Below are 11,984 nucleotides of genomic sequence, written 5' to 3' on the forward strand. Positions count from 1 at the left end.
AAACACAATATAAACAAAGCATACGACGATGAAGCGGGCAGAGAGCGATGACGAACACGTCCTTCACACCCGCGGCCGAAAGCAAAAGTGATTTGTTTACCTCCCAGTCGCGCTCGGACAAGCAGTTAACTACCGTTCTCCCCTTGTTCGAAGCTTACGACCGTTCCAGCTGCCGCTAGCTACTTCCTATTGTTAAAGGACCGATGGTTTGTATTACGTATCGGAACAAATAAACAATCGCATACGTACAGCCATCTCTCTCTCTCTCTCACACAAAATGATAGATAGGAAACAATAACGGAATATGTATTGCTTGAATATGATATGGCAACAAAGTTTTGGTCTGACTGAAGTGTAGAGTTACTTTGACACTGACTTACATGTCATTCCTGGTCATCTCACAGCCACGGATAGACATCAACTTCACAGCCGAGAAAAGGCAATTGTATACAAAATAAATATTTCCCAGATGAAAAAGCAATTGGAGGGCCCATGTTATCCCATAAAGAAAAACTCTCGCTTGGATAACTGTAAGATGTAGAAAAGAGAGAGAGATCAAGGGCAGGGCGGATGTAGGAAGGAGATTTAAGCAGTACCTGGAAATTAAAAACAACCCCTATAATCTTATAATTATAGCCTTTGGGTTTGTCTCAAAGACATTCAAAGGTGTGTCACACACGTGACAGGTGTTGTTTTTGTAAAATTGGCGTTAGGGCAGATTTTTAAGCACCACTGTGTTAATATATTATTAATAATTTGTCCATTACCTTCGATAACACGCCAAATTTCACGTTAGATAATCATAAAAATCTCTAGGATTGCGCGACCGTGCAAATTGGAAAACAATGGTGCTAGATTAAATCTGAAAACTCCAGATCTAGCGTGAAACGCGTTAGTTTAGCAACACTGCCATTGAACTTACATACATACGTATTGGGTCAATTGGGTACGCATTGTGCAGGCTGTACATTTTATGAAATTTTTAAGATGATTTCTAAATATGACATGTATGTACGTACATAAATTGTTTTATGATGATAATAAAAGTATGCAGACCATATCTAAAGTACGTAAGACAATGATTAAATACCTACATGTACGTGTATTTTTCATATGTACATAATGAGTATATTTTCGTGACAAAATACATTTTTATGATGAAAAAAAGCTTTATTAATTTTCAAATATTACATTTCTGTAATACTTTCCTATAAACACAGCAAAATGTCGGTAACAAAGTCGGGTTTTCTTAAAAGATGCTCTACCCAAGCCAAGCCTTTTCTTCCGCAGATAAACAAATCTTATGATGCCGTGAGCTTGCCTTCTTAGAGCAGTACCCAAACGAAATGATGCCGTGACGCCTTCTTAGAGCAGTACCCAAACGAAATGATATTTAAAACGCTATTGGCTGTTGTCTGCAAAGCAGCCAATCCAGGAGCAACATTCATTTTCCTTGTCGCTCATTGGCTGTACACTTGGTGTTGATTGGTTGAACCCTGGCCCCATTTCGCGGAGATGGAATTGTGGGTATCGCGCATCCAGTACCCGAGCAGCCTCACTGCGCAGAAACTTACGGGTATATGTGAACGTTAACGCTAAGCTTTTGTGCGTATCAGCAAATATCTGAGTACATCGTACCGAAAATGGCCCCTAAAAAGCGCCCTACTCCTTCTAAGGCTTCTGGCCAAGAAGCTAAAAGAAAGAAGACCGTAATGAAGCTTGACGAGAAGGTGAAACTTCTCGATATGTTGAAGGAGGGAAAAAGTTACGCTGCAGTCGGCCGCCATTTCAAAGTGAATGAGAGCACGGATATATAAAGAAAAAAGAAAATGAAATAAGAAAAAGTGTTAGTATGACATACTATGGCACCGCAAAGGCTGTGTCCACAGAGAGAGACAAAACCATCGTGAAAATGGAATCTGCACTCGCGTTCTGGATCAAGGACTGCAGGAAGAAGAACGTGCCCCTTGACTCCAAGATCATACATCAAAAAGCACGACAGATCTACCAGCTGCTATCAACTCCTACTGCTTCACAAGGTGGTGAGGAAGAGGAAGCCAAAGCCGAAGATGTGGAGGCACTGGAAGGCAATGAAGAAGGACATTGGAATTCTTGGACCTTTTGTTAGAACCAGCTCCTGAAGAGGAAGACGAAGAAGAAGAACCCACAACTGGGACCGTCCTCAGCTCCCCAAGGATTTCAGGCGAGCAAAGGATGGTTCCACCGGTTCCAGAAAAGGTTCCATCTAAAGTCTGTTTCCCTACATGGGGAAGCTGCATCTGCAGACAAAGAGGCAGCCGCAAAATATCCGGAGGCCTTCATGAAAATAATCCAGGAGAAAGGATATCGCCCAGAACAGGTGTTCAATATGGACGAAACTGGCCTGTTCTGGAAGAAAATGTCATCCCGGACGTACCTTATAAAGGATGAAGCTAAAGCCTCCGGATTCAAGGCACAAAAGGACAGGGGTGACCCTCCTGATGTCGTGAATGCGGCTGGTTTTCATGCTGAAACCAGGCCTCATTTACAAGGCTGCAAATCCCAGGGCACTCAAGAACAAGAACAAGGCGTTACTGCCCGTCTTCTGGATGCATAATCCCAAGGCCTGGATCACCAAAGTCCTGACGGAGTACTGGTTTCACCAGAGTTTCATTCCTCAAGTTAGGCAATACCTTGCCGATTTGGACATCAACTTCAAGGTCTTGCTGATAATGGACAACGCTGGTGGCCACCCTCTCGATCTTTATTCCAAGGGAGTCCAGCTTGAGTTCCTTCCTCCCAACACCACCTCTCTCCTCCAGCCTATGGATCAGGGCGTCATCCGTGCCTTCAAGGCACTCTACACCGGGAACTCCCTCCAGCACCTTGTTGATGCAATGGATCGTGACAGTGAATTTACGCAGAAAGATTATTGGCGTAAATTCACGATTGCCACGTGTCTGTCTGTCATTGACCGGTTGTTGAAGGACATGAAGAAGGAGACACTGAATGCCTGCTGGAGTAAGTTGTGGCCAGACTGTGTCCATAATTATACAGGCTTTTCTCCCCAGGAAATCCAGCATTCAGCCATTAATAAGGCAGTCCAGTTGGCAAAAATTCTTGGTGGTGAGGGCTTTGACGATATCACGGAGGAAGAAGTCGGCACCCTCATTGATGCCCACTCTGACCCCCTTACCGACCAGGACTTGGAAGAGCTGATGAAGTTCGCCAGCGAGGAAGAAGACACTCCAGGTTTCAGGAGAGGGATCAGGGGGAAGGAGGAGGAGGGGCCTGACTTTGGAATGCCTGTCCCAAGTAAAAAAAAAAAAAATGGTAAACGACCTCCAGGAGTTTGTCGCAACATGGGATCCTTACATGGAGCGCTCCTTGAAATTTTCTAATATTCTAGACACAGCATTGGAGCCCTATAATCAAGTTCTCACCACCATGAAGAAGCAACAGCAGCAGTTGCCAATCACAATGTTCATCACACGAATGAAGAAAGACCCTCCAAAGCCTCCCAAATCACCTGAAGTAGTGCCTCTTGAATCGCCTGAAGAAGTGCCTCCCAAATCGCCTGAGTCACTGCCTCCTGAAGGTGAAGAGGCGCCCTCAGAGGATATGTAACTCCTCTGCTTAGCTGTGCAGTCATATCTTCATTGTCATTCATCGGACTGCACGGTTTAATTCATCATCATCATCTTTAATCACATTCATCACTGGTGAGTACCCTGTTTACATATGTTGTACTAGCGTAAAACAATTGTTTAATGTTCATACAAATTTTGTTCTTTCTCTCTATCGCTTGTGATTTCACATATAATTGTTTCCCTTGTAAAAAGAAAATGAATGCCTCAAATAGTAACAGTATGAAAGAAAACGTGCATGACTGAATACTTATGGGGGGACTGAATTATTTTCAAAAACGTAACTAAGTCATGCAGTACGTACATAGTATGTATTTATGTATAACCATAAAATGTAAGATTTACTTTAAAACAGTATTAATAATATTTCAAAGATTAATATGAACCATAATAGGATATTTTATGTATATTTAATGAAGGACGATCTTTTTAGGGATACTATGGTGTTTGCATGTTCAGGATAGGAGTTTATAAGCATTTTTAGAGGGGGGTTCCAAACATTCGCAGATTCTAACTATTCGCGGGGGGGTCTGGTATGCATCCCCCGCGAATACGGGGGGACCACTTGTAATGACAATTTCTATTCCTTCTGCCACAACAATGCTTTGTCTATGAAAAAAGGTTTTTTATATAATGTGAAGTATGATATTATCAGTAATAAATGTAATATAACAAAACTCATGATAAATCACAATCTTTCACATCCCCTCCTCAAAAAAAGAAACATCAGAAATAAGATGATGACAATGAAACTTACAAAATTTCTTTCCCTTAGAGCTGGAAAATCTAAGAGGATGTCTTCCACAGACAAATTTGGATCGTTGATCTTCTTCCATCTGAAGGCAAATGTCCTCTCCATTTTTCTTGCAATCATAGCAAGATCAGGTGATTCTTTTTGACATTCAGCCTTTAAATATCTATGTGGCTGAGTGCGGTCACTTCATCATCCCCAGGTCCTTCTAAATCAATCTGGAAAATAAATAAAAAAAACAAAAGTTTGTTTTAAAGAGTGGTTATATGAAGATCATCTGATTACTAACGTGAATCAACAGAACCAAATCCTCCTATGTGAAGCAACAAGACAATATGAAAGTAAGACAGAATGAATGAGCCCTTGTCCCATTACACCAAACAATTATGACTGACAAGAGCAAATAGGTTGGCCCCATTCTGTTAATCTTCAACTTGTTCTTCCATTTTCTATCTTTTTTTTCTTCTCTCTTCTAATTTTCTTCTAAAATTCCCCCCCCCCCCCCCCCCCCCTCTGAACTATCCCCAACCAAACCGAACAGAACCTTAATCATAAATAAGCAGGCAGGAATAGAAATAAAAAAATATAGTACCTTAAGTTTCTGTCTTTTCTTACAGGCCTCCCTTTCATCACCCACTGTTTCTGCAACCCTCTTACGACCTCCTGTCCCTAGGCAACCAAATTTTTTTTTAAGAAATTGCACATTATTCAATTCTAATGGCATTCGAATATTTTTCATCTTGGTACGAAGGGACATCCTCCAACATTTCTGTTGAAAAAAAAAAAAAAAAATGCTCTTAGAATAAATATGCTGTAGTTTAGTACAGTGCACATATGATACACTATATCTTAACAGATAAACTTACATTAGAAATATAAACCATGTGAGAGATAAAGTTGTATAATTCCTTGATTCAGCAGGTGAAATGCCAGATGGCTGTATTGTAATAATTAGTACATACTGATTATTGACCTTTATGTATAAAAGAGAATATGAAATAATAAATATAAATAAGTTTACCATGCCTAAACATTGCACAGTTAGTAACATGCAGAGATTTGTGAAAAAATTCAGATAGATACAGTACTTCCAGTGATCAAACATCTCATAAGGGGTATAATGAAGGGTGAGTGTTATGAATTACTTATTTTTCCCACAAGCAAACAAACATGTATTACAGAATAGTTAATAAAAAAAGTTAAAATATATTGGCATACATTAACATTATACTTCCATACGCTAAATCTAGAAAGCTACTTATGCTTTGATAAAGTAAATAAAAATGGACAACAAACACAGGTGAGATGGACATTACAGTGAACATTAATAACAGTGTACACATTCTCACAGGGTCTCCAATGTGTGGATATTCACTGAACAGGGCATTCACTAGGTTGGTGTATCCTTGCTTTGATAGTGTCCTGAATAGAAACCCAACACTCTTATATTATGAACAGGAAACAAGTCACAGAAAATCAATTATTGCCCTGCACAATATTGCAGGCTGTGAAGTATATACATACTTTATATTATTTTGTATTTATAAGCTGAGAGATTACAAAACTATAATGTTTAATAATACACTGAAATTTAATTAATATTGTTGCAGACAATATATGAGCAAGGGATAACATAATATACCAGGGGCATTTAAGGTATGAAAGCAATGAAATAGATAAAGAATGAGGTACTTACACAATATGCTTCTTTACTAGATCATCTGTAAGGGCCCTGATGACTGCCCTTCTGTTTGAAGTTCCAGGCAGGTAATCCCGTGGACTTTCCCTTGTTTGCAAAATGGTCTTTATGCATGGTGAAAATAGAGGCAGTCTGAAATGTCAAAAATTATATATATGAGGTGAGCATCAAGAGAAGGCCACTCTGGTAATGCATACATTCAAAAAAGCGTGCAGGGGCCCAGAAATAATTTTTTGTTATAAAGAGCAGCAACTCACTTGTAATTCTGTAGATCATTCCAAAGTTCATCAGGGTTTTCCTCATCATCAGTGAACAAAGTGTCTATCTGGGAAGTTGGTGATTGTTTTCCTGACGTACTGCTCAGCCTAGAGGTTATTCCTGATGTACTGCTTGTTGGGGTAGAAGTTATTTCTGATGAGTTTCCTGTCGGAGGTGACTGCGTTTCAGCTCCAGGTTTGGCATCCAGCTTTGAGGGAGAAGATGAGCACTTCAAAATAGCCGCTCCCTTAAGTAAAGGAGCTGTTTTCCCATTGGAGGTACTCAGCTTACATCATCTCACTATGTCCAAAATGTCTTGCCCTTCCATTTCATTGTCTAATGAAATATAAATAATCACAATCTTTTTAAACAGTTTGGTACAAAAATCCACATTGTGAATTGCTTAAACTGTACATTACTGTTAAAAAAACATGCACATATAATAATTTTTCTTTTCGTTAGCTTCATTTACCTTAGAAATAATGAACTTAAGGATTATTTCACGCAGCAACACGAACTGAGCCCAGAAAATAATTTTCAGTTCCAAAGAGAGAAAAAACGAAGGCTTCATATCTTACTTAAAGGTATTTGGAGGTACTTGTTGACAAAGAATATACAATAAGGCATATGTTACCTGATTTTTCTTGTAAAGTCTATGTTTGTGATTGTCAAGTAAAGAATCAGGGAGAACAATAATCCAAACTGACTGAGGTTCAACTTCATATGCATGAGCAATCTCATACTTCTGAGGTAAAAACAATTTTAGACAAAAATACCACTCATCTTCCAATAATACTATGTGTTTGACTTGTGCAAAACATGGAATTTCATCAATGCAATCTAAAATATAGCAAGCATTTGAATTAATGTTATGAACTATGCCATCAACTTCTACAATTTACAACTTTAACTGTGTCAGGTCAATGGTTACCAATCTTATCTTGAAGTGCAACTTTTTAGAGATTGTGGTAAGCTGTTAACATCAATATATTTTACTGCAGTGTGGTTCCTTTCCCTCATGCAAAAAACATGTAGATGCAAGTGCATGAGCAACTTTCATTTGATGTCTTTCAGTCAGTGTTTGAGTTACATTCTTCAAATTCCTAGTATTTACAATAAGTTTTTTAAAATATTGATGTTTAGCCTCAAAATTCATACACCACAAATTTCTCAAGGGTCCGAATTTCTCTATTTGTGATGGAAAGTGCACCATGAAATAATGTTTAGGTATTAAATTACCAGGACCAAATGGGCTCTTGAATTTTAGAAGATAGGATTTAATTAAGCTCCCTAAAAATGGCAGAGAATCTTTCTCAAAAAAGCTCTAACTTCTGTGAAGCCTTACCCACAATCTTGCAACCACCTCTAGAAAAATTGTCAGAAAAAGAAATAGTCTTATCACTGACAGGTAACCTGGTGTGAAGGAGGGATTCATTCAAATCTTTAACTGTAACAAGCTTCTCATTATAAAGTTGTTTAAGAACAAGTTCAACTGTGAGGGGAATGATTCCTTCAAGACAGTCATGCATTATATCTGAAGGAAATGCTTCAGGAACTTTGAAGTAACTTAGTTGAGAGAATGCACATCTATGCTTAATGCCATATATAGCTGCATCTGCTACATCATCATCAATGAACTTGATTTGATTGGCATAAGCAGCATTATTCCTTTCTCTAAGTTTAGATTTGCATAATGTGTCCCTGAACTGAGAGTATTTTATAGAACAAAATCTACAAAAGGACCCTGAACTAAAATGTCTGAAAACCAGCCACAGAATGGGAAGATAAATGATCTCCCAGCACAACCTCCAATACTGCTGCAAGTTTAAGTTTTTTAGAGCCTGATTCATACTCAATGCCATTTTCAAGAGTTTGCAAGTCTGTTAACAACGGCTCAAACAATGCTTGGTATGTGCGATCATATAATTTCAAATACTTATGCCTAGCTAGTAAGCACAAAAATATGGTATCTTTATTTCTGTAGATTTTAGGCAAGTTTCCAATCGTAAAATACACTGCAGTCAATTTGTAGTCCCCTCGCTTGGCACCAATTGGATTGCAGAGTTCAAACTCATCTATGTACATGTGAAGCTTAATAACAGCTGTTGTGGACATCAATCCTTAAAAGAAATGCTTTTAGCATATCAATTATAAGGACATAATAATATGTGGGAGTCTCTGTCATGAACAGATAATAAATATGTATGTAGTGCAACATAAGGAAAGTTCGATATAACAAAGTTCTTTAATTTGAACTTACTGTTGACCGCATTTATCTCCTCATCAAACATTGTTTCCTGAGCCATTAATTTTTTGTATGTTTGAAAATTCTTTGGGTAACATCCATGTTCTTCTAAGAAACACTGATTTACCATTTGTTTAAATGTATTACCAGTGAAATTCAGTAAAAACTCTAGCTCTGAAATGAGAGACCTTTGCAAATTGTCTGGTAGCATGTGTCTACTGAGAGGTAGTGTGCAAAATGCTTTGTAAAATCCCCCTTCACACCTTCTTGGCTTTCACTACAATTGCTTCCAGGTGAATCATCGGTTTCCTCAGTATGTTCTTTATGTTTTGGCTTCTCAGCATTGTTTATTATGTTTGATTCTGCAAGTTTTGGAGAACTAATTGACGGGAAGTCAAGAATTCTTTTATTGCATGATTTCTTTGATTATGCCGTTTATATATGGCGTCACTCTTGTAAAGGTTTTATAACAATCAGGATCAAGGCAATTGATTTTGAACTTTTTTTCATGTTCATGAAATATCTGTAAGTGTATAGTAGTGTATTCACAAAAACTGTAAATTGGCAAACTACAAAATGGGCCAGGAAGTGGATGGGCTTTGACATTAGGCATTATGTTGTTCTACAGATGTGTGAAAAGAAAAGTTAATTATGGTTCAGTAACATTACTAATCAATTTAAAAAGAAACAAAAACTGTATATGAGGTGAGTTGTTTGATCAATGACTACATTTAAAACAGATTGAAAAATAACGCAAAGATTGTGACAAATACAAGAAAAAAAACACTCAGAGCTCAAACCTCCGCCAAGGAGGTCAGATGCAGAATTGAAAGACACATTTTGGTTTCGGTTTGACGCCTATACGATGATTCTACCGGGAATTATCGTGAAAAAAATGTTTGTTTTTTTGTTTTTCTGTGATCTTGACCTTAACCTTTGCATCATGTGACATATGGTATGAGGCAGAATTTTAAGATGCACTCATTTTGGTTTCAAGTCAATAAGTTTATTAGGCAAGTACTTCAATAGTTTAATATAGAGGAAAAAAACAAATCTGTTTGCTGAAAAGTAAACACTTCTTATTTGTTCACGCGAAGGACTTACCCACAAAAGCTTGAACATATTTTTGTAATCCTATTCTTGTAAGCCAAGCAGAAACCTCGGCAATGCCCCACGTCGACACCATTACCTCTGTAATAGATCCTAATATTAATATCACAAAGCTAATTATAAAATTAATAGCACCTCTACCATCATATATAAATGAATGAAGATATATATACCTCTCTCTCTCTCTCTCTCTCTCTCTCTCTCTCTCTCTATATAGGCGGTTGTTACTTGACTGTAGTCATCCGCAGCGACGAACGATTTTTTGAAGTTGCGATGTGAAACTCTCGTACTGCAGGATACTGTAACCAGGTTCCATTAATCAGCCTGCAAGTGAAATTATACTTGTCACAAGGGCAAAGTAAATTCAGACGACATCCAAATACAGGGGAGGGGAGAGAGCCATTTAGACCAGACTTAACCCACATGAATTCGCTGATATTTTGGAATTCAAAGAGTCCGCTGTACAAACTTTTTTATCCATGGCATTAATAATGAGTGAACCTATCCAGGTCTATGATGACTGTAAAAATATCCATAATTATAACAAATAAACAGATATCAATACAAATCTCAAAGAAAATTCGATATTACTGGTAGTAAGTTACTAGACAAAGAAGTGTGAAACGGAGCTATTTGTAAGATTGCCAGGCAACATAAGAGTCAAAGAGAAGATTAATCATGATTCTGTATTTCTCTATGCTAACTGAAATTAAGTTGTGATAAAATCTGATCCTATGTGCCCTAACAAAAGTTTCATATTCAATTTTCTCGCTCGCATCCTCTGAGGTTAATTTTTAAAAACTTTATTAATAGGTAGGAGGTGCAACGAAAAAAAAAACCCACTATGTAACTAATTTCTATATAAACTTTGGGTTATTCAAGAAAATGCGACATTTTCCCATGACTTGATACTTCTAAATGTCTATGAGGTTCAGAAAAAAAAAATTAATTCATTTTGATGTTATAGAAAAGGGATTTTGACGTAAGGAAAAATCTATTTCTGGGCGATTGGTTCGTGTCGCCAGCGAAATAATACCTTTAATCCATTATTTCTAAGGTAAATGTACTAACACATACCAGAGAATAAATAAAATAAAGAAAAGGTCAGTACAACTGACTCGCTCACCCTCCAAGAGGGTGTCGGTATGAACACTATGGCGAGTGAGACCACTACCACGAACCGCTTGCCAATAGAAATCTCCCACTACAAAATCCCCACTAGAGGGGAGCCGACCCACAGAGTGGGCAGCAACTACTACTACTCCATCCCATGCTGCCGACTGCTGCGCCTCTGGTGGCCATCCTGAAGTTAGCAGACAATCTTGAGCGATGGGATGGGCAGGGCGGGATTTTGCTGGCGACACGAACCAATCGCCCAGAAATAGATTTTTCCTTACGTCAAAATCCCTTTTCTGGGCTCAGTTCGTGTCGCTGCGCGAAATCGTACAGAGAAATAGCACAAGATTGTAAAGAACAAAATAAAACAGACAAAAAAGGGTCTCAAATAAAGATAACATAAAATGAGAAATATAATTGCTAATAGATATACATATACACAATGATACAAAATAGAAATATTACTTAAAATTAACTAAGGTTAATAATATTTCTTAAAATTAACTTAAATTTAACTATATATACAGGGCTTACATGGAATATATGTTGAGATTAGTATCTGTGTATAGTTATTATGTACAAAGAAATCAAAGCAATTATAACAATAAACTGAATAGAACAAACTTCAATAATAATATAATAAAGGAATGTATATGGACTTAGTATACAAACCCGTAACCATTGTAAATACGATGTGTCACCCTAGCATAAATAAGGGGATCACATCAAAGAGATCATTATATACAATCAATTGTGAGTGACCCTAGCAAAAAAGTAAGGGGCACACTATACCATCATAAGAACAGCTAAGACTCAAGGTAAACATAGATGAACATGGCAGGTATAGACGAACTGTTTGGGTGAGATAGGTAGAAAAGGAGAACTGGATCTTCTACTAAAGATTAAGCAGAGTCGGGGGAAACTATGTTACCCGCCGCAACTGCTGAAAATTTCAGAGCTTCCAAGGACTTTAAGTAATGACGCTTAATACTGTCGGCGATTTCCATCCAGTATATTTTTTCAATCATCGAAATTCATGTGTTGGAAATAGTTAATTGAGGTGGCTACTGCCCTGAACATCATGTGCTTTAGGGAAGGAATCAGGATTGGCTTGCTTAATAAATACAGGAGATCTGTTGCCTGATGCCTTTAATAGATAAAGTACCACCTTTTTCTCTC

The 11,984-nt window shown here is 37.8% G+C and overlaps 1 protein-coding gene across 1 annotated transcript; it reads right to left on the bottom strand.

Moving 5' to 3' along the window:
• Nucleotides 1-4,389: 4,389 nt before the first annotated feature.
• On the bottom strand, nt 4,390-9,894 carry LOC135218104 (uncharacterized). Its single transcript, XM_064254250.1, has 7 exons — nt 9,684-9,894; nt 6,636-6,670; nt 6,334-6,581; nt 6,074-6,208; nt 5,727-5,799; nt 4,970-5,146; nt 4,390-4,595 (listed from the first exon to the last, which is right to left on the bottom strand). The coding sequence occupies exons 1-7, from the start codon at nt 9,763-9,765 to the stop codon at nt 4,536-4,538; spliced, it is 810 nt and encodes a 269-aa protein (XP_064110320.1). The 5' UTR covers nt 9,766-9,894; the 3' UTR covers nt 4,390-4,535.
• Nucleotides 9,895-11,984: the final 2,090 nt, after the last annotated feature.

The sequence above is a fragment of the Macrobrachium nipponense genome, chromosome 9 (assembly GCF_015104395.2).
Source record: "Macrobrachium nipponense isolate FS-2020 chromosome 9, ASM1510439v2, whole genome shotgun sequence".
Taxonomy (NCBI): domain Eukaryota; kingdom Metazoa; phylum Arthropoda; class Malacostraca; order Decapoda; family Palaemonidae; genus Macrobrachium; species Macrobrachium nipponense.

Bases quoted from the DNA above. Each gene is read 5' to 3' on its own strand.
- LOC135218104 (XM_064254250.1), bottom strand. From the start codon at position 9,765: ATGGTGTCGACGTGGGGCATTGCCGAGGTTTCTGCTTGGCTTACAAGA. The intron at 6,209-6,333 runs GTGAGTTGCTGC...TTGACATTTCAG, and splicing joins AATGATCTACAGAATTACAA to ACTGCCTCTATTTTCACCAT. The intron at 5,800-6,073 runs GTAAGTACCTCA...GTTTCTATTCAG, and splicing joins CTAGTAAAGAAGCATATTGT to GACACTATCAAAGCAAGGAT.